The sequence below is a fragment of the Podospora bellae-mahoneyi genome, assembly GCF_035222275.1.
Source record: "Podospora bellae-mahoneyi strain CBS 112042 chromosome 1 map unlocalized CBS112042p_1, whole genome shotgun sequence".
Classification (NCBI taxonomy): Eukaryota; Fungi; Ascomycota; class Sordariomycetes; order Sordariales; family Podosporaceae; genus Podospora; species Podospora bellae-mahoneyi.
In genome coordinates this window covers 6,219,580-6,242,483 of record NW_026946359.1, presented here as the reverse complement: position 1 = coordinate 6,242,483, position 22,904 = coordinate 6,219,580, and the positions used below count along the sequence as shown (strand labels likewise).

Here is a 22,904-nt window from a genome sequence, read left to right as displayed (position 1 = left end):
TGAGCTTTTGTGATTCCCACGTGTCTTGGACCCGGCCAACCAAGCTCCTGATGTCGACAATGGACGACACATGGACCTCACCCGAGCTGAAGGTCAAAAAGCGTGGGAGATATGGACGGCGCGATTATGAACGATTCGACCATATAGCCTCATCCCACATGCGAGCAGGCCGTGGAAGCATTGGCAAAGTCGAGGTTGATTGCCGCTTCATGTTCACCAAATCCCGCTGGGGTGTACTTGGGGAGTCACAAAACCCAGCTGGCATATTGTACCTCGATCTAGACTTTCACCAACCCCCAGACTGCAAACTCGAGTCAGCAACTGTATCTGTGAAATTGACCGAGGAAGATGGCGAAGACGCACGCATTGAGCATCGCTCCTCTTGCCCAGTCAAATTCACCGACCATTACGGCCCAAAACACATCCGTGGCCGAGAAACCTTGGTCCAAACGAGAAAGCTCGTCAATCGAACGCCAAATGTCAACGTGTTGGGATATGGTGCCGGTGGGCTGGGTATCGACAAAGAAAAGACCGTGACTGGGGGGAGTCGCTGGAACTTTGAGGGTCATATCTCCTCGACGAAGGGCTCGATCTGGTACAACACTTTGAAATGGGAGCTGAAGGAGAACACATTCGAGTATCAACCATCACACAACAACCTTATCCACACAGCCTTCGTGCTCGAGCACAATGCGACACGGTTCTATATGACGGTCGAGATCAGCGGAAAACTCTCCAAGTTCTCAGACGAGTTCATGAAGATGTTCAAGTTCCGTGACGGGAAAAAGGAAATAGTTACCAAGATTGAATGGGCAAACGGTTACTCATGCCCGCTCCGGCTGGATCGAATGGCTCGTGAGCTGCATCTGCAGATGGAGTACGAAAACATGGCGAGGATCCCGATGGAAATGCCCGATGCTTTGCCAGCACACTATCGGCCTGTGGCCACGTCTCCAATGCCGCCGGTATACCATCCGCAACAGCCCAGTGTCGAGACAATGCCACCGACGGGGAGGATAGAGGAAGTGTCGTCGGGAAACATCGACGGGAATGTCAGGATATCACAACCGGACCGCCCTCCTCCACTTGCCGCCAGCGATTCTCTAGACAGCTTGCGAATAGCATCGGGGCTCATTCCTCCGCCAGTAGCTCACGAGCAAGCCAGTCCAGAGGCAGATCAAGTCTCGGACACTTTGGGCTCCACCACTTGTGTAAACTCGTCCGAGGATGCCGATGAGGATGAACAGAGCGGCAGCGGGAACAGTTCGAGTACTGAGAGCACGGCTGCGGAAGAAACCAACGAGGTTAGACCACAGAAAGGTAGCCCAGTGGATATGGGTAACCCGGTCTCGATATGGCTGAGAGGCATCATGCTGGTGTGGTTGGCCATGCTGGCTCGCGCAATCGGTGCGTCAGTGGTGGAAGCAACGTCGAATCCGAAGGTAAAGATGATCGAAGGCGAAAGGATTGAAAGGAGGAAAGGACCAAAAGGTGCATTGCGTTCAACAACACCTAAAAAGGCAACATCAACAGGAACTTGAAGGAGAGAGGGACTCGGAAGTCATGTATTCTCGACCCCAGCCCCGAACTGTCACAGACCACGGTAACAAACGGAGGCTAGAGGATGATGGCAGAGAGATGGCGAGAAAAGAGGCGTGCTTTCTTGTTGATAGTAAATAGCTAGTGTATAATATGGGAGCCGAAGTGTCTGTACGATCGACGATTCGATGTTTAAAGCTGATTTTGCGTATTTTTGAATTTCTCATTGTTGAGCCTTTGGTTGATGTTTCAGAGGTCAGTGCGCTCCGGCCAGGAAATACAGCACACTAACATAGTGCTACCTACCCCACACCCGAGTCTGTTAGCCACTCTCTCACCACACAGCAGGCATTCCCGAGAGGGCATCAACACTTCCATATCAGCGGACAGATAGGCAGCCAGCCTTCAACTTAACGGCGAGACGCGAGTTCGATACTCGACTACAGCGACATCATTCACAGGGAGGCCGGCAAAGAAAGCCTGGGATCTCGTCACGATTCCCGATACCACTCAAGCGTTGACATTCACATCGCTCGCTACACCTGTCCTCTCCGTCCCCAGTGTGATCTCATCAACCCTCCGCAAACAAAGGCCCGGGTCACCATCAACCAAGCGAAAGAGGCCCCATACATACAATGGCGGACCTTTTATATGATCTTCTTTTACCGTCAGGGTCGTCTTCATCCCCAACGACGACTCCCGATGCAAGTTTGCTCGAGTACCTCACAACACTGGCGTCCCAGCCATTATCATCGCTCGAATCAAGCGAACCTCAAGCGCTCGCACACTCATCTCACGCGCTCCTGCTCTCACTCCAATCGCTTTCCAAGAAATCTCACAAGCAGATCATCGAATCGGCAACTCATCACGCGTCACTCCGCACTACGTTGCCTGCCTTGGCAGCAAGCACCGCTGAGCTGCGAAATGCCCTCCCAAAGCTGGATAGTGAAGCAGTGCGGTTCGCAACCACCTACAACAGAGACAGCGACAATGATGTTCTCGCCCGGCGAAAAAAGGCATTGCTTCTCTCGCGCAACGTCGAGCGGCTCGTCGACGTCCTCGAGCTACCGCCCCTCCTCTCCTCGTCTATCTCGACAGCCCCAGTCAACTACTCCTCAGCACTGGACTTGAACGGTCATATCCGGCGACTGCATTCGCTCTACCCAAAGTCACCTCTTGTTACATCCATCTCCGCCGAGGCTGACGATGTCATGCGAAATATGGCGGCCAACCTCATCCTCTCTCTCAAAGCTCCTGGTCTCAAACTCCCTGCTGCCCTCCGAACCATCAGCTGGCTTCGCAGAGTCTTGCCGGATTTGGAGGCAGTTGCCACTGCACCAACAAATAACGGCTCAAAGAGTAGCGATGCTCGGGAGAGGGCGCTGGGGGCAGTGTTGCTTGTCTGCCGCCTGGCAACCCTCATGACAATGCTCGAAGCCCTCGAACCACTTAGGGAACTCGCCGATCAGGAAAAGGCCCGCCAAAAGGCCATTGGCAGCGGAAAAGCCTGGTCTGGTGGGCAGCAGACGGAAAGATATCTGAAGCGGTACATTGAGATCTTCCGTGAGCAGAGTTTTGCTATCGTGAACATGTTCCTCAAGCTGTTTCCGACTACCACGGCGGTGGCAACAGATGGGCCAGCAGCGGCAACGGGGAGCGATGACCCACTGGAGCCGATTCCATCTGCGCTTGCTACTTTCCCTCTCTACTTGGTCGACATGCTATTGGAGACCCTGCGCGTGTATTTGCCTACCGTGAAAGACCAGGGAGCGAGGGACAGTCTGCTCACTCAGGTTCTGTATTGCGCAGGAAGTTTGGAAAGATTGGGAGGTGATTTTGGGTTGTTTTTGGCGAGCTTGGATGTTGGACCAGAGGCGGAGGAGGAGTGGGTTGAGGTTGTCAAGAGACACAAGGCGTTGGCTGGGAGGCTGGAGTCCATCGTGGGGGAGCAGAAGAAGGGGTGATTGGGAGAGTGTGACAACTACAAGTTACAGAAGCGGGCGATATGACGGTTCATTAGATGATAATATCATTATAATTCCATTCTGATTATCACCTTGTTTTTTTCTTTTTCTCTTTTTTTTTTTTTTTTTTTTTTTTTTTTTTAGTAGTTTTTCAGCTCCCCCTTAGGCGTCACTCGGCATTGGTGGAACCCCCGGGGCCGAGTAGTTGCTCGGGTCAACCCGGCAACCCCGGGGCGGACCGGACGGCGGGGTAGTTCCCCACCTCGATTGATCGGGGACCGAAAAAATTACAGGATTCCCATGCCGTCATAGGCCCTGTCTTCCAAAGCGGATTTACCGCAAACCCCAACCTTTTCATTTGAACTGAACACCAGGTCAGCACCCTCAACGGCGCGTTCACTTTTTTCGAGGTTCTTCAACAGCATGGCGTCTCCTATATAAAATCATTTCACACTATGGCTGGTCCACAACCCAGACGCCTCTGCCACCATCTCTAAAGCATCGTGACAGCCGACAAAACGCCACAGCAGCGCGAACTCAGGCCACTACCTCCTGACACCGCAACCATCGCTGGGAAAAGAATCTCGGACCAGGAACAGACCCAACCCGCGATCCGCGCAAATCACTTCCACCCAGCGCAACCATGTCCGATGGCGCCCGCAAGACGTCTCCGAAGTCGAGTACGGTTTCCCCCCCCCTTCCCATCCGCGCTCAATCTAACCATCTTTTCCCCCTCAGCCTTCCACTTCCTAGCCGGCCTCTCCTCCGGCATAACCTCCGCCGTCCTCCTCCAACCAATCGACCTCCTCAAAACCCGCGTCCAGCAACGAACCTCCCACTCCACCCCGCATCACCCCCACGGCGCCTCGGCCCTCCGCCTCGCCCTCGCTGAAATCCGCTCGGCTCCTCACCTCCTCCCAGCCCTATGGCGCGGTGCCGTTCCCTCGGCCTTGCGAACCGGCTTCGGCTCCGCAATCTACTTCACCTCCCTCAACTCGATCCGTCACCGTCTGTCCTCTCCAGCGTTAGCCAACGCGAATAACCACTCCTCCACCCTCCCGAAACTTTCCCACATCGCCAATTTGACATCGGGAGCAGTAGCCAGGAGTTTCGCGGGCTTTATTCTCATGCCTTTGACGGTGCTGAAGGTGAGATATGAGTCGACATTGTACAGCTACAACTCCCTCCCCCGCGCAGCGCTAGACATCTACCGACACGAGGGCATCCGCGGGTTCTTCTCCGGCTTTGGCGCCACCGCTATCCGGGACGCTCCCTATGCTGGTCTCTACATATTATTCTACGAACAGTCCAAAAAGCACCTCTCCAACCTCTACATGGACAAATCCGGAAACGGAGGCGCAGCCACAATCAACTTTGCCAGCGCGATATTCTCCGGGGCGGTCTGCTCGGCGATCAGCAACCCGTTTGATGCGGTTAAGACGAGGATTCAGCTTCAGCCGGATGGCTACAGGAATATGGTGCATGCCGCCAAGAGGATGGTGAGCGAGGAAGGGCTGAGGAGCTTGATGGATGGGCTGGGGTTGAGGATGGGGAGGAAGGCGGCGAGTAGTGCGCTTGCTTGGACGGTGTATGAGGAGCTGATTAGACGGGCGGAGGGGAGCTGGACGAAGAAGGATGGGGTTAGGGGAGGGGAGAAGGAGGCGGGGAAGTTATAGGAGATACAGAAACGAGCTGTGTCTATGTGTCATGACATCTGTACACATGTTTGGCCTCTACGCTCATGTCATGGACGGATGGGGGATGCATTGTATTATATCAACGGAAAATCGGGGGCATGTATGATGAATGCTGAAAGACAGAACCAAAGCCAGTTCTGTGATATTCAACTTTTCCGTGTAGTCATGCCTTGGAGTAAGAAGGACTTGGTATTTGTACGAGAATAAACAAAACTATCTCAACTCGCAAAGAAACATGTCAAAAAATAAATCATCATATCTTCATCCCGTCATCATTCTCCCTCTTTTCCTACCCAGTGTCGTATCAAATTCCTCCCCGACTAACAACCCTCCCAACCATAACGTAATCGTCGAACAAAAAAAAAGTTCCAAGGAGTGAGAAGAAAAGATGGGTATCCATCGCGACAGACAAGACCGAAAGGAGCCGAAAACAGTTCACGCGGGCCGGCCACCAGCCAAGTACATGAGCAAACTGGGGGACTTGGACCGACGGCGGCGGCGCACAAACTCGTACTTGTCGTCCTCCTCGCGATGGTCCTTGATCTTGAGGACGACCTTCTCCTCCTTCCTCTTCTCGACGATGCGGATCTTTTTGGTGTGCTCCCAGAGCTGCTGCTGCTCCCACTCGGGCACCCAGCGCTTGATGAGGATGTAACCGGGCTCCTGTTGATGACATCATTATTAGCAATCAGGTCTTGGAAAAAGAGAAAAAAAAAAGACAGGTCAAAAGCGTACCGCATCCCACTCCCACTCGATCCTGAAATGGGCCAACGTCTCAATGTCCAAGTGCCTCAGGGACATTCTGGTGTAGGTCGGCCTGGCAATCTGATTGTTGTTGTCCCTCTCGCGTTCCCTTTCGCGTTCCCTCTCATCCTCCCTGTCCTTCTTCTCCTTGTCTTTCTTGATCTTCTCCTTCTTCAGGATGGCCTCAATTGCCTTCTCGTCGAGGCCGGAGTGGATGAGTTGCTCCTGGAGGCGGCGTTGGAACTCTTTCTCTCTGGCCTCCTCCTCAGCCTTCTCCTTGGCGATCCGCTCGGCTTCCTTGGCCTTCCACCGAGCAACAGCCTCTTCCTCCTCCTTCTCCCTCCTTGCCTTTTCCTCAGCAGCCTTCTTCTCCTCGGCGAGCTTCTTGAGCTCGATCTCCCGGGCGATCCGCTCTTCCTCCGCCTTGCGAGCCTTCTCAGCCTTGATCTTATCGAGCTCTGCCTTGGCCGCGCGGAATTCGGCGTCTTCTTTATAGTGCCTATCACGCTCCTCCTGCTCCTTCTGCTTCTTGAGCCTGTCCAGCTCAGCCTTGCCCATCTTGTACTCCTGCTCCTCCTCCTTCTGCTTCTCCCTCCTGGCTTCCTCCTCCTTCTTCTTTATCCGGTCAAGCTCGGCCTTGGCTTCTCTCAGCTGGCGCTCCTCCTCCTCGTGCCTCTCCCGCTTCATCTCCTCCTCACGACGCTTGATGCGGCCAATCTCATGCCGGAGCCTATCAAGCTCGTACTCATCGGTGTACTTCTCTCTGATCTGCCTCTCCTCCTCCTCCTTGAGGAACTTCTCGAGCTCATACCTCTGCCTAGCAGCCTCCGCCTCATCCTTTTCTCTCAATTGCTGAAGCCTGAGCCGGGCCTCCATCTGCTCCCGAGTTTCCATCTCCTCCTTCTCCTTGCGGTAGTGCGCCAGCTCCCAGCTGGCTTTGTCCCGCGAGGACGCCTCCGCCATGCGCTCCTGCTGGCGCTTGGCCTCTTTCTCACGGCGGTACTGCTCGAGCTCCCAGTCGGATTTGTTGCGGTTGGCCTTCTCCTCGGCCATCTCCTGCGCCCGCCTCGCCTCCTTTTCGCGGCGGAGCTGCTCCAGCTCCCAGTCGGACTTGTTCCGGTTGGCCTTCTCCTCGGCCATCTCCTCCCGCCGGCGGGCTTCGTCCTCGCGGCGGAGGCGCTCCAGCTCCCGGTCGGCCTGGGCCCGGGCAAACTTCTCGTCGTTGTAGCGGTCGAGCTGGCGCTCCTGCTCCCTGCGCTCGTTGCTGACCTGCATGGCGCGGAGCTGCTCCCGGGCCCGCTCGAGCTCCCACCTTTCGCGGGCGTCTTCGAGGTGGGAGTGAGTGGACGAGGAACGGGAGTGGCCCACGCGGGAGTGGGAGTGGTGCCGCGAGTGGGAGTGGTGGTGAAAGCGGGAGGAGACATGGCTGGACTCGTCCGAGGAGGAGCTGGAGCCGCGGCGGGACCGACCTTGGCCTTGGTTGATCCTGTTCTGGTTGATCACCACGGCCGGAGGGGGAGGGGGCTGGGGAGGGCCGGCGACGATGGGAGGGGAGCGGCGCTCTCTTGAGCGGGCGCGGACCATGGTCATTTCTCGCTGGTCGGTTGAGTTGAGGAATGAAGGGCCCTGGAAGTAACCCGTGGGACCCGAAGGGCGGGTGTCCCGGGCATCGCGGACTACAGTCTGGATGTAATGAGGCGGGCCACCAGGAGGAGGAGGGGGGCCAGAAGGCCCTCTAGACCGGTCGCGGGCAGCAGCATAGCGCCTGTAGGTGATGTCGACGGACTCGTCGTCACTCGACAAGTAAGAAGACCGGGGCATGGTGGCGGTGGTAGTAGGTCTTTGTCGCTAAGGAAGCCGCGGTGAGTCAAGGGTGAACAGATGAGAGGACAGGCCAGAATGGTCCGTTCTTACGTATTGTTCCCAGTCCCAAGAGAGAGGGTATGCTAAGCTCAAGCGTTGGGAGTGATATCCCCGAACCAAGCACTCGGGCGATATGTCTACTCAAGACTGGAAAGATGGAAAACACCCTTCGGAAAGAAAATCGAAAAGTGAAGAAGGTGAGGAAAGACGGCCGGCGTGGCACGACGGAGGGGTCAGGAGGAATTGTAAGCCGCCAACAGAAGCGGGGTGTGACCCACCATTTATTACTCGGCGGCGGTCAAGAGAGGGAGCGGAGATGCATCAGGAGCAAATCAGCGTGGAGGGTGGTAGGGGGAGGGACATTCGGGGCCTGGGGACGGTCAGGGATGTGAGAGGGTAGTGTCAAGTACCTCTCTATGCATATGACTGTACCACTGGTCCGCACCAAGTACCTCCCCGTCCGCGTCTGTCAGCATCTCAGCTCCCTCCCGGCTGCCGTCCTCTACCCTCTGTTCATCTTGCCTTTGGACCATGGGGCTGCCAGGTTGTACACTCCCAGCTGTGCAGCGCGGCATAAGAAGCCATGCCTTACCCGTTGCTAGATAAATTCCAGCTAGGTACTCGGGACCAACGCGTGATAGGACTGGCCCAAGGTGTGCCACACTTGTGGCCCTCGGGACGAGCTAGGTATCGTGTGCTCCTAGTGGAGGGGGGGGATAAGAACTGTCTTTTCCAAGGTGCGGCCGCCGTGTGGTTGGCCCATGAGCGACTTGCTCATCTTGGTGGGGGAGAACTGTCCTACCACCTCACTTGCTCTAGAAAACCAGAGATGGACGGCATCAGGGCGGGAGACGGAGCCTGGTAGCATCTCATTTTCCTTGAGTACCTGTCTTGGGGGCTGAGAGGGGGGAACTGCGAGACTGCTTGGTTAGGTTCCATGTCCCCCGTTGCGTGCGTGTGCTCCAACAGAGCAAAGGAGGCTGGTTAGGTGAATGTAGCGCAGAGATGGGCCCCGCTCTTCCACCCTGAACGAAACGTCTTCATGTGAGTGGGTGGAGGGGCACCAACGGCAGCTGGGAGGGGCACAAGTGGCATGGAAGCGAAACGAACGGGAAGCGGGATGCTGAGCCTCGTGGCTCTGTGTTGCGGGACTGACGAGACAGCAGAAAATAGAGAAGCCCATCAGAGAGGCGCCTGGGACGGTTTATTCCCATTCTGTAGCAACCCGAACATTGTCTCTGAATAGTTTCTAGACCATGGCCATGGCCATGGCGATATGTTCTTTCAAAGGCTCGGAAGCTGGCATCATCAAGAGGCAGCAAGCCGCGAAACAAACGGTGCGTAGGGCTAGGGGAGGGGCATCGGTGCGGCTTGGCAGAAGATCTTGGCAGGCAAGGGTCGAAACGGCTGCCCCGTGGTTGGTCTGGACGGCTACTCGCCATCTTTAGAACCGCCGGGCGTGCGTCGGGTCGCGATGCCGTGCCTGTTGACTTGGTTTCCTGTGGTTGTGAGTGCCTCTTGGCTATTTCCATCTGCTGGCTTGACAATGCTACTGCATAGCTTCACTTTGTATGCAGAAAACAGGCGCCTGAAACCCGTCGTGTCTTTTCCCCAGCGGCATGCGAGACAGCCCTCTTGTTCTGTACCTCCTGCACCTCCGTGGAGCCGATGTGCTGGACCCTCGCCGCCCAGGCACCTGAATTGTTGTTGTGTTGGAGAATCCTTGGCCGCCGGGCATGCAGCAGGCCAGTTGCCTTTTTGGCAACTGAGGACATGAGATACAGCAGGTCCAGCACAGGACTTGAGAAGAGGCTTTGTGTGTATGGGAAATAGGATATAAAACAGGAATTCCATCTTGCCAAACCATCCGGCATGGTGCCATCGGGTATATTGTTGTGAGAGTGAGGGGTTGATAAGACAGCTGGGTTCCATGCTGCACTGCGCCGCAGACGACACCACATTTTCCATTGAGCGTTCCCAGTTCGCAATTACGGGACAATCGGCACCGAAGAGACGCGAGTCAAATGGTTTGTGAATCCCTAAAAGTCGATCAAGGCTCGAGGCAAAGGCCGTATGAGATTAAGCCTGTCCCTTGAGCATCTTCTCAATGTGCTCCCGGCTATTCTTGTCCGTCGTCTCGAGGTAGTGCAGCCTCTTGGATAGAGCCTCCAACTCGGTCTCATTCTCCTTGACCTGAGAGCTCAGTTTCTCCTGCAACGTGGGCACCGGAAGCCCAACGAACCTGATAGTGGAGCAAAGGAGGTTGGTTAGTCAGGCGGTTCAAGCAACGAGCACGAGACAGGAAAGCCATACATTTTCCCGACTCCCTCGTAGACAGCCGTGTCGGGTGGCAATGATGAGATCTCGCTGCGCGTCAGCTGGGCTAGCCGCATCTCACGCTGCTTGGACGCCATCTGAGTGCGGACCAGGCCGATCTGCTGTTGCGCAGCGATGGCCTGCGACTCGATCTCTCTGACGAGCTGCGAAAGGCCCAAGGTTAGTTTGATGTAATGTCTTGCCGCCATGTTAAACCCATAATTAGGCGTTGATGCCCGACTGGCGGAATTTGTAACACTCATCTTGTCTGTGAGAGGTGACTTGCCTTTTGCAGCGCTTCGTTTGATATCGACATCTTGGGTGGTTGTGATGAGGCTGACTGGGCTGCCAAACAGAGTGGGACAAGAAAGCAAGGCGATGCTTATTGTCCAGGCAGTAAAATGTCGTGAAAGTGCCGCAGCCGAGCGAGTTGCGGTAACAATGGAAATGCAGTCGATGTCAAAGCAACTTTGCTGGGGCTCAGTGTCGTTCGTTGCTGGGCTCTTCCACTGGCTGTTGGAAATGGAAATTTAGGTTGCGGTGCTGGGCTCGTAGGCAGAACGGTGTACCCGCAACGTAATTGGTGTGTAACTCAACACCGTGCCAATACCAGCTACGCGCACATGACCGACCTCGTTGGCAAAACTAGAGAATTGCTACTCGGGTGCAGGCCTCAGCAGGACAGTAGATAAGCGTGAGCTATATATTATAGACCTTTGAATTATAGTGGAAACCTCTGGAGTAGAAATCCAGAGTGTTTGCGTTATCCTCCAAGCCCTTGCTTTTACGTTTCAACGTAATTATTTTGTCCGCGAGTCGAACATCTATCGTGTGGAACCGTGATCACTACCGCCCATCGTAACTATATAGCAGTTCTAGCCCAGTACCATGTTCCATCAATGAGGCTCTGCCTGTATTCCGGTGTATTTTTTATTTATCTCTTAGCTCAACCTTTGACCCCGCCCTGCCGAAGTCGTGCTTGTCATCCGAGGATCTTGTTTTTGACTCCTTTTCGCGTAGTCGACTTGGTGTATCGTTGCTATGCTGTTGCCTTGCCACAAACAGGGTATGGGTGTGGGGCACATAGGCAATATACAAGGCCCTCGTCACCATCAAGAATCATCCCGGATAGTGATCTTCACCGAAGGTAGGACAGAGCCGCCTCACTGGGTCTTGAGATGAGCTGTACCCTTGTTACGCGGGACCACTTGCGGGATTGTGCGTAACGGCTTCCAGTCCAGCATAAATTCGTCCTCTTTCCCCTCCAGGCAACAGTTGGACCACAATCTCCAGAGAATCATATGGTATGCTGTGGAACAGAGTCAGCCTTGGGCACACAAAAAAAAAACAAAAAGAATGGAGATGGTTAGGTTCTGGAGGGATATTACGCACCACCTACACACAGCGTTAGTATCGACATATTTATCCTATCATGGAAGCATGAGGGGCGCAGGAAGAACATACCAAGGCCGGTTAGGATGTGCCACCATCCATGCCCTTCAAAGATGATGGCCCACGGTAGAAGAACCTTTTGCTTCGTTTGCGTGATGTGGTGACAAAAGACGTTATCAATGTTCCAGATGAGGAAACCAGCCAGAAACATGAAAATGCCTTGCCATTTAAAATCAGCCTCCTGCTGTATAACCATAGGTATTGTGTAAGTAGGACATACCTGTCAGAGCCAGTGTCCACATTTCCTTCATGTGCTGGTCACACGTGGCAGGGTTCCTTTTCTTGAACGCTGGTCGCAACACACTGTCTCCCAGTTAGTGTGCCAAATTCAAATACGCACTAGTCAATTTCCCTCTGTTCGACATACCCTTCCAGGACGTGGAATCCGCGGAAGATTGTTGACGCCGTCAATAAACCATAAGCCACCTGATGGAAGACTGGGTCCTTTGCGTAAAGATAATAAACCGTGATAAAAGTGGCAAGTCCCAGCAGGAATACCGCGAGAAGACCCTTCACAGCAGGAGACTTGTTGGTTCCAAAAGCCACGTATGCCATGATGCAGATGGTGTATATCATGGGGAGTTCGTCTGCGAGTTGCATCTCATCTGCATTCCACGTTAGAACAGGACAAGTACCTACACTGTCACTCAAGGAGAACTTACACTTCAGCGTAGTATGGAACGCCATGCTACCGAGACCCACGACAATGTAGCCGAGAAACACGAGTATGAACACCTTGGAGTGCGCATACTTGATGACATTGCGTAGTCCTTTGAAGCCAAGGTACATAAAAACCAAGTTTGTAAGTGTGTTGACCACTTCAGCACAGTAGTAGCTGATGTTGTAGTCCTAGACGTTCTGATCAGCCACGGCTTTCCGACTAGTAGGTGCACAAAAGGGGGTTTGTTTACCTCTTCACACCAGTTCAACGTCGACGTCTGCTCCCCCCAAAACCCAGTTCGCGCCTCCCGGTAAGGAATCCGAAATGCCGAAGCCAATGCCATTGTGTACCACACTCAAGCGACACCCCGTCTCATAACAATGGCGCGAAATAAGCAAGGCAACAAAGTGGTCAGAGATCTGGTGTTTGAGCTTCGAGCACAATGCGCACGCCAAGAGACGGGTTGCGCTGGTTATCCGTCTCGGTTCCGCTGTGCTGGGCCTCCTCTTGCTGTTCTCGGGGCCAATATGTAACGCACGTAAATATCGAGTGTGTTTGAAGGTGTGTTGGTGCAACAACAGCCAGCGCTGGATCGAAACCAGTATTTTACGAGGTCCCGGCCTAGGTGAGGTTCTTGTGCGTGCCGTCAGCCGATAAATACCGGCTCAACCGGAAACGAGGGTGGAGGGTTAGAAGGGAGGATGCCGGAAGCAGCTGATTCGGAATCAAAACACTGGACAGCAACTTAGAAGGCAGGGCCTGAAATTTATAACTTGGGGGCATGCCAACGTATTATTCTCCACTGTGAACTTTGGTGCTGGTGTTTCCCAACCTGCTTTTCGAACGCAGTAGCAAGAATCATGGAACTTGGGAAGCAACGATAACGATAAGCCTCGTCTCGACCTTGAATTATGAATGTTCAGAGAGAGATGTAGCACTGCGATACTGGTGGATCCTGGCAGATGATGCAATGATGCACGTTCTCGGCAACTTTTACATGTCTAACCACCGTATATCAAGGTGCCATGAGGGTTGATGGAAGCTTCAGTCATCTAGAAGCGGCCGTCAAAGTTTATTCGGAGGTATAGCATGCTGTAAGATAAAATACTTGGATGGAGTCTTTGGAATTCGGATTCTCAAACAACAAACGCCGTTGGTCATGCCGACTGGGATGGCCTGTGCGTTGACTACGCAGCAGGTCGGCCCCACCTGAAGGGCTGAACCGAGAGCTGTAGCGGATCCAATTGGCTCTCTGGAGTCAAGGACCACCTCGCTGACAGTTGCCGAACAATTGCGAATCCCTGGAAGGCTTGGACACTCTGTAAGTTTGGCGTGGCCTTTCGCCAAGGACCAAGCACTTGTGTTGAGGAAGAATACGAGACCAACCCTTGCGCAACAGTAATTCGTCTTACTGTGTCGACATGCGTCACGACCGGATTCTGGCTTCTCGGTGTACCTGGATGTAAAGCAACAAGCTGCAAGTGAAGCAGGCATCGGATGGTTGCGAGCCTGCCGTACGCATCTACCTATCTACCCTCCTCCCTCGACGACTTGTGATGGATCGAATGTAACGGCGACCACCGCACTTATACCGTTGTCCCCCGCCTTTGTATGGCAACGTCATAGCGAGCACTGCCGTGCTGTTGTTATTTGAGCAATGGCCGCGCGATGGGGGTCGTTTCTGACCCAGGCCGTAGCTGGTGTGGAAGCTCGCCTGGATAATATACTCAGCGAGGACAATGATGGCTCGGCGCAAACGAAGGAGGCCAAGCCCGCCCCTCCTGCTTCGCCAGTGAAGCAATCGCCAGGTATGCTTGATGATCGAAGCTCTTCCCAGAAGGCTGTAGGTTTCTGACAGTATGGCTTCCTTGCAGGGCCCTCCAGGACCTCCTCGGGCACCCGCGCAAACGATCGGCTCCAAGAAAGGCTTGCGCGGGCCATAGCTGCGAAAACGGCCGGTCAAAAGCCCCTTTCTGCGCAGGGAAGCCCGCGCCAAAGTCTAGACGCAGCGAGCCGCACATCGATCGATAGTATAGGTCCGGCGAGTCCAGCATTGAAGGATGCGCCAATGGATACTTCTTCGCCGCGGGGCTCCCTGGATGTTGTCAGAACGTCCCAAGATAATGCCGTGAAGGAAGTTGATACCAAACAAGACTTGAAAAATGGGACAACAACGGAACAGGGGGTCACAGACGATGCCAACGGCGCGAAGGTATCCCCCGATGCACCACCGCCAGCCGAAGTGCCTCTCCTGAACACGCCAACCGTGGAAGCGCCCACCCCTACTCCTGCCCCTGAAACAGAGGAGATCATCACCAACAAGCCGGACCAAACAACAGTTGGAGACGAAGAAACGCAGAAGGATGGCAATAATGTGCCGGACGTGGCTCAGACCCAGCAGCAGGAGGAGATTCATGGCTACATAGAGCGCATCGATGCTCTTGAAGCCAAACTGCAGTTTCTCGCGAGAGAGGCCACAGACTCAGCCAGGAAGGCCGCCCTTGCTGCACCGGCTGGAAGTCTCGAGAAGAAGTTGGCGGAAAAGGACCAGCAGATCGCCCAGCTCATGGAGGAGGGCAAGAAGCTCGCCAGTACTGAGCAAAAGCACCGTACGATTATGAAGAAGTTGCAGCTCAAAGTTGGCGAGGGTGAGAAGGAGATTAACAACCTGAAGATGGCAAAGGACAAATCTGACAAGGAGTTGGATAATTTGCGTCTGCGCGCTCGCCGAGCAGATGAGCTGGAAAGATCACAGGTGGTTCTACAAAAGCAGTATGATCAAGGTCAGAAGGAACTCGGCAGCTTGCGACCAGAGATACGGTCGAAGGATGCTACCATCGCGGACCTCAGAAGTCAACTGCAAAAAGCCAAAGACCAAGTAGACGAGCTATCGGCCAAGGCAAACGAACGCCCGAGAGAACAGGATAAGCGACGTATCGATGATCTGGAAGAGCAGGTGGCTGCTCTCAAGGTCGAAAAGACTCTGGTGGCAGATCGTGCCAAAGCGCAAGCAAACGACCTTCGAGAGCAGGTGGAAAGGGCGAACGAGCGAGCCCGTGTGCAAGAGTTGGAGCTAAAGGCTGAGGTCCAGATGATGGAAGGGAAGCTCGAGGCCATGAGGATGCGAGCAGAGGAGGCATCTTCGGGTGTGGCTGGAGACTCGCAAGCCAAACTACTGCGGCAGATCGAACAGCTGCAGACACAGTACTCCATCGCGAGTGAAAACTGGCAGGGAATTGAGACCAACTTGCTGGCTCGTATTGCTGGGCTGGAAAAGGAAAGAGACGAGGCTCTTCAAAGAGAATCGGACATGAGGCGGAAAGCTCGCGAGGCGGTAAGTTGAATGCTGTGCGATGAGTCCCCGACAACTACTGACAATGCAGCAGGCCGTCCGCGCAAAGCGTCACGAAGAGGAACTGGAAGAGACCAAGACCAAAATCCCCACGATCCAACAAGATGTCAAATCCTACCAAGCCCAACTTGACGCCCTCACCAGACGTGCTGAAGCGGCTGAAACGGCCCTCTCAGAAGCCAAGTCTGAGCTCGAAAGGCAAAAGCAAGCCTTCGAAGCCGAAAAGGAAAGACTCCAAACCAGCTTTCACCAACCCATCGTCGAGCGCCCCCGCTCCTGGCTCGAGGATCTCCCTGGCACACCCTTGTTCAAACCAGACAGCCGCCCTGCCTCGCCTCAGCTCTCCGCCGTCCCTCAGCGAACATTTAGCACCGACTTCTTGGGCATCCAAACCCTTACCAGCAAGGCGAGGAAGATTTCTGGCGCGCAGTCCAGCAACAGCGAGGCGGGGGATGCCAACTCCCGCATCGGGCTGCCCGTCCCCGGAATGGGTTCTTTTAGTCGAAGACCCTCGGCCCAACCGCCTGCCCGCCCTACTCTGCCCTCCCACCCGACGAGCAACAGTGGGATCTTCAGTCCCACGTCTATTTTCAGTCCTACGAGTGAGGCTGCCCCGCCTTCGATATTGAATAACCACCGGGAGATCCAGCAAGGGGAAGACGCCTTCAGTGGGAGTGGCGGGAGGGATAACGATAAGAACAACATCATGCAGGATATGGTCTCCGTCTCCACTGTTGCTGCCGGGCCGTCGGTTCAGTTGGTGGAGAGGATGAGCGCCGCGATTAGGAGGCTGGAGTCGGAGAAGGTGGCGGCGAAGGAGGAGTTGTCGAGGATTTCGAAGCAGAGGGATGAGGCGAGGGCGGAGATTGTGGCCATGATGAAGAAGGTGGAGGAAAACAGTGCTGCGGTGAAGAGGGTGGAGGTGTTGGAGGGGGAGGTGAGGGAGGTGAAGGAGCGGTATGAGACCACGCTGGAGCTGCTGGGGGAGAAGAGCGAGGAGGTGGAGGAGTTGAGAGCTGATGTGGAGGATGTTAAGGCTATGTATAGGGAGCTGGTGGAGAGGACTATTAAGTAGTTGTGCGGTGGGAGGAAGGGGGGGGAGGAACGGAACGACAATTTATAAATTTTGCATGGGCATTCCGGTTGTAATTTCGTAGAGGACATCAAACATTGTTTAATCACATCTGGTAGTGTGCGCGGTTGAATACGTACCTCACTGATTCTTCAATTTTCGAGCCCCTATACTCTTTTGTTCCACGCCGCTATGCAGTTCCCACATGTTCATTACAAGTACGATAACCCCGTAACCTCATCCCTCAACTTAAAACTTCCTACTAGCAGCCAAGGTCGGCTTCCACTCCAACGGGTGTGTCTCTGGCGTGGCATCGGGATCCTCTTTCCAGATTTTGACTATCGCAACGTTTAGCACATAAACCCCCTCTCATCCATTTTGTCAGAAGAAGAAAACTTACTAGTCTTATCAGCCTCACCACAGATCAACCTCGACCCCGAATGGTCAAAAATGGAGCTCATCACCCCCGACTCAGCATCCAAACTGCCCGGCTGAGCCGTCGTGTCCAACGCCTGGAACCTATGCCCGCTCTTCCAGTCCCAAAAGCTCATCGACCCGTTGTCTCCACCCGAAAACAACACGTTCTGGTCGTTGACCGACAGGGTGTTGATAATGGCGTTGTGGCCGTCAAAGTTCTGCATGAAGGCTCCCTCGGGGCACTTCCACTGCTTGATGCTCCCTGTGCTGCCTGTTGCGAAGGTGAACTCGGTTGGGTGGGTGGTCAAGGCGCGGACGCCCTTTTTGTGGTGGGTCAGCACGCCCATCGTCTTGCCCGCAGCGAGATCCCACATTCGGACGGTGGAGTCCAAGCTGCCGGTTATGACTTGGGGGTCGGCTTCCTGACAGACAAGGTCGGCGACGGTGCCGGTGTGGCCCGACAGGACATGGACATTGCTTCGGGTGCGCATGTCCCATACATGAGCTACGCCGTCGCGGCCACCGGTGACGAGGACGTCGAGGGTTGGGTGGAGCTTGAGGGTGTATACACCTGACAAATGGCCGTGGTAGTGACGGATGACCTTGTTTGTTTCCAGATCCCAGCACTTGACCATCTTGTCTTCACCGCAGGAGAACATGTAGGGGTGTCGTGGTGATACCGCCAGGCCGCGGACCGTCGAGATGTGACCGGTGAGGGTGAGCTTGAGTTGGCCAGAGGCCAGGTCCCAGATTTTGATGGTGCGGTCGCCGGCGCCCGAGGCGAACCACTTGTTGTTTGGCTCGACGGCGAGAGCTCGCACCCAGCCGAGATGGCCGCTGATGACGCGCTGGAGCTTCCAAGGTGGGTGCCAGTCTGGTCGGGGCTGTGCGAGGAGGTTGTCTTGTCGGCGGGTGAGGCTCATATTTTGGGGGTCGTTGCGGTTTGCGCTCGGTTTTGCGCCAGCACCAGCAGCGCCAGCGCCGCCTGGTCTTCTGGAGAGGACAAGAGCGTTGGAACCAGGCCCGGTCTTGTTTGCCGGTATCCCTTCTATCAATTTGCGCGCGTGCTCCTCTGACTTTGATGGTGCTTCTTCGGCTGCTTTTGGCTTCTTCTTGCGAGGACCGGCAGCCGGGAGCTTCTTCGCGATGACTTCGGGTAGGGTCTGAACGTCTTCATATTCGGCGTGAAGGCGGAGGGAGAGGGATGTTTTTGAGATGTCGGGATCTTCTGATGCCAGTCCGGGATCGAGCTTCAGCCGTTTCCTTCCCGAATCTGTGGATGTGTTGGCGTAGATGGATTTCGATCTGCGGGCGTTGGCCAGGATTAAGGACTCGAGATGGGATACTTCCGTCTCGAGGCCAGCGCCGTTGGCAACCTCAGCTGCCATGGTGAAGAACTACAGCTGTGTAAGCGGGTCACTCGATATAGTCGTGGATGGAATTTTGGGCCGTCAGTTTCGGTGTCTGGTGGTGGATTTGTCGCAGTCAAGCAGTTCTCAGTCGCGTCGATGATGATAATGATGAACGATAGCGATGGCTCCGCCTGTCCAATGCGCAGTTGACATTGGATCCCCAAAATTTCCAGGTGTGGCTGACGCTCGGGCCAGCCTAGAGCTACAGGGGTAGTTGAAGGGGCCCCACACAGTGCCTTCTTCTAGACACTGCTATGGCGGGGGTGGTCTGATGTGGAAGGCATCACTTATATGACGCCGCCTTCAGCAGCGAAGCAACTAGATACAAGTACATTCTTCAGCTTCAACTAGATACCTGGAAATACCAACAAATCAGAGACAAAATGGAAAATCAAGACAAGTTCGCCATCCACGCAGCCGCTCGTGACGGGAAAGGCAAGTGAAGCTGGCCAACGGTGTGTGTTCAACCGGTGACTTTGACTCTGACTCCCAGAATAGCGACCGTTGTAGAGTCTTTGCTGAATGTAAGTAGCTGTCCGCCATGTGATGATGATATGGTCGGTCTAACCACACCAACAGGCCAATCCCAAGCTCGCCAAGCTGAAAGACGACGATGGCCGTCTTCCCATCCACTGGGCGGCTTCGTACAACCACCACGAGATTGTCAACCTCCTGGTTCAACAGAAAGGGTTTGATGTCGACGTCAAAGTATATAAGATATTCCCAGCATACCTGCTACTTGGAACAGCTCAATTCTGACCTCACTTGTAGGATGACATGGGCTGGACTCCTCTCATGATCGCAGCCAGCGTCAAGGACTCGGACAGAGTGGTCGATCTCCTCCTTGCCAGAGATGCCGACGTGAATGAGACAAGTATGTCCATGTTTCCCTACCACGTCTTGATTGGCCCTTTAACACACTACCGCATTTCTCCTTTACCACATTACCCCTTTACCACATATTAGCACACACATTTACACATTACCACATGGCACATGCCCCCTTCCCGTCCTCATGCTACTCATTTACTAACAAAAATCCAGATGACAACGGCCAAGTACATCCCCTCCCCCCTTCTCCCCTGCCCCTTCCGCCACCTAACTTCTCTCCAGACAGTCCTCCACTTCATAGCCTCCAAGTCCAACCTCGACCTCGCCCGCAAGCTCCTCGAAGAGCACAAACCTCCCGCTTCCGTCCGCGTCCGCGACAAGCGAGGCCAGTACCCCCTCCACCGCGCCGCCGCCGTCGGTTCGGTCCCCTTGATCAACCTGTTTCTCAAGCACAAAAGTCCCCTGAACGCCAGCGATTCAGCTGGACAAACGGCGTTGCATCATGCTATTGCCGAGGGGCATGGTATGTTATCTATTCTCTCCAGCGAGAACGGTTCAAGGCTGATGATGATGATGATGATAATGATGATAGGTGATGCGGCTGTGGTGTTGATGAAAGCTGGGGCTGAGATGGACAGGAAGGATAATGATGGGTTTCTGCCTTTGGAGGTGGCGCCTGGGATTGATGTAAGTCTTGTGGTGGTGCAGGGGTTGATGTGGTATGTGTAGCTGACGGACGGGGGAACAGGTCAAGAAGTATATTCAGCGAAAGGCGGAGGAGGAGGGGATTGATCTTCCATAGGTTGTGTCACAGTACCTAGACAAAACTGTATCAAGGGTGGAAGCATAGATATCAAAACATCGGCTGTGGTCTATAAAGTTTCTGTCCATATGCAAAATGGGTATCTTTTTCTTCGTTAAAGCATCACACCCACCCCTTTAATCTCAGGATCATCCCTAAACGCCAACCTAACCTCTTCATCCCCCACCGCCAGCCTCATTTTGCTCGGCCTCTCCGGCCTCTGCCCCTCCAGATTGATAATCCCGGCCCCGGTAAGATCAACAGCAGCAGAACCCAACCCAGCCGGTCTGATCAACTGCCCCGTCTGCTTCCCCTTTGTAATCATCAACCCTGTTCCATCGTCTGCCCCTTCCCCCTTCTGCCCTGTAGCCCTTTTCTCCAATAACTTCAACGGCCGAGACTCATTGACCGTCAGCTTGAGCATCCGCTGCATCTCCTCGAGCACATCCCCAAACGTACTCTCCGCCAACCCCGTCCTCTGAATCCGTAAGCACAGCGCCGTCAACAAAAGTTTCGAGGCAAAGGGCAAAGAGCGGAGATATTGCTGCAGCGGGTTGGAAGTGGCCTCGTTGATAGCTCTTCGGACAGTCTCGATCGTTACCCTCCCAGAAGAACTCTTCTTCTTTTTCTGGGGCGATTCGTCCTTCTTCCTCGCGGGGGTTTTCGTCGGCGTGTTTGGCGTGGCATCGTCGGAAAGGTCATTAACTTTCGCGTCTGCTTCCGCCAGTTCGACCGCTCGTCGACAGATATCCAGAGCCCGGCGGGCGTCACCGCTGACGGCAGCTACCTTCCTCGCCGCGAATTGGATTGCATCCGGGTCCACGATGTCACCTGGGACACCTTCCAGGCGAGACTGGACGATGCGCATGAGCTGTTCGTGGTTGTACCCCGGGAACGTGATACGCGTCAAACCAAGACGGGAGCTGATTTTGTTGGAGAGGGTTCGTTCGGGCAAGTCCATCGTGTTGGCTACCGCCAGGACGATGAGCCTGGAGTGGCGGAGGCCGGGCCAGTTGAAAAAGTTGTACATGACGCCCTGGTTTTTGGTCACCAGCTGGTCGAGTTCGTCCATCAACACCACGCAGGGCACACGACGGGGGGAGGGGTGGCTGAATTCTCGCTCCAGAAGGTCGAGGGCTTGGGCCGGGGAAACGCGCTGGCCTTTGAGGGCTTCCCACAGCAAGGCGTAAGATTGATGGGGGTCGGTGATTTTCATGCCGTTGATCTCGACAAAGATAAAGTCATCGAGCTCGTCGGCGCGGACGGCGGCATCGAGGTGGGAAACTACCTCGCGCACGGTGGCGGTTTTGCCTGTACCCGGAGTACCAGAGATGTAGATGCAGGTTCCGGAGCCGTCGGTGATGGCAGCTTCGAGGTGCGAATAGACGAGACTGAACTCGGATTCGCGACATGGTAGACTGGTGGGAACTGAAGCGACGTGGAGCTGGGTGCGGGCTACCTGATATGGGGAGGCGTGAACGTGCATAGGAGAGAGGACTCGGGTGGCTAGGGGTGTGAATTCAAGGTGCTTTTTGACGACGATGCGGCGGTGGGAGGAGGGGGTTGCCGGTTTGTTGCCTGTCTTTTTGTGTCGGCTGCTGGGGGTGACGGCGTCCCTGATACGAGCCTTCTTTGGGGTGCGGTAGACGCCAGGGGCATATTCTCCATCTGCTTCTGGGTCGGCCTCAAACTTGTAGTCTCGCTCAGGGGATTCGTCTTTCGCAGGCTTCTTTTTCCGAGTTGCCTTGGTCTCCTTCTGAAGCCGCTCCTGGAGAGCCTCGAGGTCTTCCCTACCGTGGTAGATATCCTCCCAGATGAACTCCTCGGTGTAGGTGCATGTTCTGGTGTTGCAGCCCCTTCGGCAAACAAATACTTTTCCATACTCCTTGGATTTGCGTGGCACTTTGCCTGTTGGGAATTCGTTCATGAAGGCTTGCTGCGACATAACATGGGCCTTGCCATTGATGGTCGACAAGGCGTTGACATCGAACGAGGTGGTGATGTAGAGCTCGTTCTATAGAGGCAGAAAAAGTTAGCAACTCGAGATCAAGGCAAAGACAAAGCGCAATCACACACACCTCCACATAATCCGTCCTCTTCTTTGCGCTGCGAATCTCGTTTGGCGACGAGAACCACATGAAGTTGGCGGCCATCTCGCCCTCCTCGTCCTCCTGGAACTCGCATATTATGCCAACCCAGGCTTCGTTGGAGCTATCGGCCTTCAGCAGCATCGTATCTCCCAAATAGCACTCGAAATTGCCATTACGAGCGCCAATAATCTGGCCATCTTGCCACGTAGCTCGTTTTCGTTTCCTCCCATTGTTTTCCTCAGTGTCTGGCTCGTTGGCATAAATCCATTCCCACGGAAGGTCTTCTGTTCCCAGCTCGTCGTCAGAATCCTCTCTTAGGACGCCTGGGAGATGGCGCTTTCTCGAGCGCCCATCGACGACGCCAGGCATTATTGAAGATTTCTCGGAATCGGTGGATGGGAAGGTAAACAATGCGAGCAGATGCGAAAGGCTGCAGAGGTGATCTGTGAATTGGCTTTGTTGACCGATACACTGGTCTATTCGAGTCCAAAATGACGGACAGCTGAGTGAAATAGGTCATCAATTGACAATTTAGTAGAGGGCGGTCTGGCTTGTGGTTTTTGGTGCTTCTGCCTCAACTCAAAAGGGGGCCCTCCGTCGCGTCGATAGACGCGTTCCATGCGGGCGCGCTTAAATCTATTAAGACCCCTGCCAGCCAAATGCTTCCTTAGCCACAATGACGTTTCGAGACC

The 22,904-nt window shown here is 54.6% G+C and overlaps 11 protein-coding genes across 11 annotated transcripts; 5 read left to right on the top strand and 6 right to left on the bottom strand.

Annotated features, from left to right (window-relative positions):
* Positions 1 to 50: 50 nt before the first annotated feature.
* On the top strand, positions 51 to 1,541 carry QC761_0021080 (uncharacterized protein; the record flags this gene model as incomplete). The annotated part of the gene is made up of 1 exon (XM_062872071.1): positions 51 to 1,541. The coding sequence occupies one exon, from the start codon at positions 51 to 53 to the stop codon at positions 1,539 to 1,541; it is 1,491 nt and encodes a 496-aa protein (XP_062738380.1).
* QC761_0021090 (uncharacterized protein) lies at positions 279 to 569 on the bottom strand (the record flags this gene model as incomplete). The annotated part of the gene is made up of 2 exons (XM_062872072.1): positions 279 to 301; positions 401 to 569. The coding sequence occupies 2 exons, from the start codon at positions 567 to 569 to the stop codon at positions 279 to 281; spliced, it is 192 nt and encodes a 63-aa protein (XP_062738381.1).
* Positions 1,542 to 2,174: 633 nt separating the features above from the next.
* QC761_118570 (uncharacterized protein) lies at positions 2,175 to 3,503 on the top strand (the record flags this gene model as incomplete). The annotated part of the gene is made up of 1 exon (XM_062875144.1): positions 2,175 to 3,503. The coding sequence occupies one exon, from the start codon at positions 2,175 to 2,177 to the stop codon at positions 3,501 to 3,503; it is 1,329 nt and encodes a 442-aa protein (XP_062738379.1).
* Positions 3,504 to 3,859: 356 nt separating this feature from the next.
* Positions 3,860 to 5,332, top strand: MIC13 (MICOS complex subunit mic13). The gene is made up of 2 exons (XM_062875143.1): positions 3,860 to 4,183; positions 4,242 to 5,332. Exons 1-2 carry the CDS (start codon positions 4,147 to 4,149, stop codon positions 5,177 to 5,179), a joined length of 975 nt encoding a protein of 324 aa, XP_062738378.1. The 5' UTR covers positions 3,860 to 4,146; the 3' UTR covers positions 5,180 to 5,332.
* A 303-nt stretch (positions 5,333 to 5,635) lies between these two features.
* QC761_118550 (uncharacterized protein) lies at positions 5,636 to 7,765 on the bottom strand (the record flags this gene model as incomplete). Its single annotated transcript, XM_062875142.1, has 2 exons — positions 5,636 to 5,863; positions 5,936 to 7,765. 2 exons carry the CDS (start codon positions 7,763 to 7,765, stop codon positions 5,636 to 5,638), a joined length of 2,058 nt encoding a protein of 685 aa, XP_062738377.1.
* Positions 7,766 to 9,886: 2,121 nt separating this feature from the next.
* Positions 9,887 to 10,332, bottom strand: QC761_118540 (uncharacterized protein; the record flags this gene model as incomplete). The annotated part of the gene is made up of 2 exons (XM_062875141.1): positions 9,887 to 10,049; positions 10,121 to 10,332. 2 exons carry the CDS (start codon positions 10,330 to 10,332, stop codon positions 9,887 to 9,889), a joined length of 375 nt encoding a protein of 124 aa, XP_062738376.1.
* A 473-nt stretch (positions 10,333 to 10,805) lies between these two features.
* Positions 10,806 to 13,072, bottom strand: YDC1 (alkaline ceramidase ydc1). Its single transcript, XM_062875140.1, is given in 7 exon segments — positions 10,806 to 11,432; positions 11,588 to 11,734; positions 11,796 to 11,878; positions 11,943 to 12,180; positions 12,238 to 12,424; positions 12,487 to 12,900; positions 12,919 to 13,072. 6 exon segments carry the CDS (start codon positions 12,577 to 12,579, stop codon positions 11,287 to 11,289), a joined length of 894 nt encoding a protein of 297 aa, XP_062738375.1. The 5' UTR covers positions 12,580 to 12,900; positions 12,919 to 13,072; the 3' UTR covers positions 10,806 to 11,286.
* A 344-nt stretch (positions 13,073 to 13,416) lies between these two features.
* Positions 13,417 to 16,675, top strand: QC761_118520 (uncharacterized protein). The gene is made up of 3 exons (XM_062875139.1): positions 13,417 to 14,044; positions 14,111 to 15,570; positions 15,623 to 16,675. Exons 1-3 carry the CDS (start codon positions 13,894 to 13,896, stop codon positions 16,661 to 16,663), a joined length of 2,652 nt encoding a protein of 883 aa, XP_062738374.1. The 5' UTR covers positions 13,417 to 13,893; the 3' UTR covers positions 16,664 to 16,675.
* A 95-nt stretch (positions 16,676 to 16,770) lies between these two features.
* Positions 16,771 to 18,620, bottom strand: PRP46 (pre-mRNA-splicing factor prp46). Its single transcript, XM_062875138.1, has 2 exons — positions 17,061 to 18,620; positions 16,771 to 16,998 (listed from the first exon to the last, which is right to left on the bottom strand). The coding sequence occupies exons 1-2, from the start codon at positions 18,463 to 18,465 to the stop codon at positions 16,910 to 16,912; spliced, it is 1,494 nt and encodes a 497-aa protein (XP_062738373.1). The 5' UTR covers positions 18,466 to 18,620; the 3' UTR covers positions 16,771 to 16,909.
* A 125-nt stretch (positions 18,621 to 18,745) lies between these two features.
* On the top strand, positions 18,746 to 20,218 carry NAS6 (putative ankyrin-repeat protein). The gene is made up of 7 exons (XM_062875137.1): positions 18,746 to 18,924; positions 18,988 to 19,013; positions 19,069 to 19,197; positions 19,261 to 19,363; positions 19,607 to 19,843; positions 19,913 to 20,007; positions 20,069 to 20,218. Exons 1-7 carry the CDS (start codon positions 18,873 to 18,875, stop codon positions 20,120 to 20,122), a joined length of 696 nt encoding a protein of 231 aa, XP_062738372.1. The 5' UTR covers positions 18,746 to 18,872; the 3' UTR covers positions 20,123 to 20,218.
* Positions 20,219 to 20,237: 19 nt separating this feature from the next.
* ORC1 (Origin recognition complex, subunit 1) lies at positions 20,238 to 22,852 on the bottom strand (the record flags this gene model as incomplete). The annotated part of the gene is made up of 2 exons (XM_062875136.1): positions 22,201 to 22,852; positions 20,238 to 22,136 (listed from the first exon to the last, which is right to left on the bottom strand). Exons 1-2 carry the CDS (start codon positions 22,579 to 22,581, stop codon positions 20,238 to 20,240), a joined length of 2,280 nt encoding a protein of 759 aa, XP_062738371.1. The 5' UTR covers positions 22,582 to 22,852.
* Between the last annotated feature and the right edge of the window lie 52 nt (positions 22,853 to 22,904).

What these genes read in the sequence shown, in the direction of transcription:
- MIC13 (XM_062875143.1), top strand. Translation starts at nt 4,147, where the DNA reads ATGTCCGATGGCGCCCGCAAGACGTCTCCGAAGTCGA. An exon ending in CAAGACGTCTCCGAAGTCGA is followed by an intron (nt 4,184 to 4,241) that starts GTACGGTTTCCC and finishes TTTCCCCCTCAG; the next exon opens with CCTTCCACTTCCTAGCCGGC.
- YDC1 (XM_062875140.1), bottom strand. Translation starts at nt 12,579, where the DNA reads ATGGCATTGGCTTCGGCATTTCGGATTCCTTACCGGGAGGCGCGAACT. An exon ending in GTTCCATACTACGCTGAAGT is followed by an intron (nt 12,181 to 12,237) that starts GTAAGTTCTCCT and finishes CGTGGAATGCAG; the next exon opens with ATGAGATGCAACTCGCAGAC. An exon ending in GTGGACACTGGCTCTGACAG is followed by an intron (nt 11,735 to 11,795) that starts GTATGTCCTACT and finishes TTAAATGGCAAG; the next exon opens with GCATTTTCATGTTTCTGGCT.
- QC761_118520 (XM_062875139.1), top strand. Translation starts at nt 13,894, where the DNA reads ATGGCCGCGCGATGGGGGTCGTTTCTGACCCAGGCCGTAGCTGGTGTG. An exon ending in GCCAGTGAAGCAATCGCCAG is followed by an intron (nt 14,045 to 14,110) that starts GTATGCTTGATG and finishes GCTTCCTTGCAG; the next exon opens with GGCCCTCCAGGACCTCCTCG. An exon ending in GGCGGAAAGCTCGCGAGGCG is followed by an intron (nt 15,571 to 15,622) that starts GTAAGTTGAATG and finishes ACAATGCAGCAG; the next exon opens with GCCGTCCGCGCAAAGCGTCA.
- PRP46 (XM_062875138.1), bottom strand. Translation starts at nt 18,465, where the DNA reads ATGGCAGCTGAGGTTGCCAACGGCGCTGGCCTCGAGACGGAAGTATCC. An exon ending in TGGTGAGGCTGATAAGACTA is followed by an intron (nt 16,999 to 17,060) that starts GTAAGTTTTCTT and finishes ACGTTGCGATAG; the next exon opens with TCAAAATCTGGAAAGAGGAT.
- NAS6 (XM_062875137.1), top strand. Translation starts at nt 18,873, where the DNA reads ATGGAAAATCAAGACAAGTTCGCCATCCACGCAGCCGCTCGTGACGGG. An exon ending in AGCCGCTCGTGACGGGAAAG is followed by an intron (nt 18,925 to 18,987) that starts GCAAGTGAAGCT and finishes CTCCCAGAATAG; the next exon opens with CGACCGTTGTAGAGTCTTTG. An exon ending in TGCCGACGTGAATGAGACAA is followed by an intron (nt 19,364 to 19,606) that starts GTATGTCCATGT and finishes CTCTCCAGACAG; the next exon opens with TCCTCCACTTCATAGCCTCC.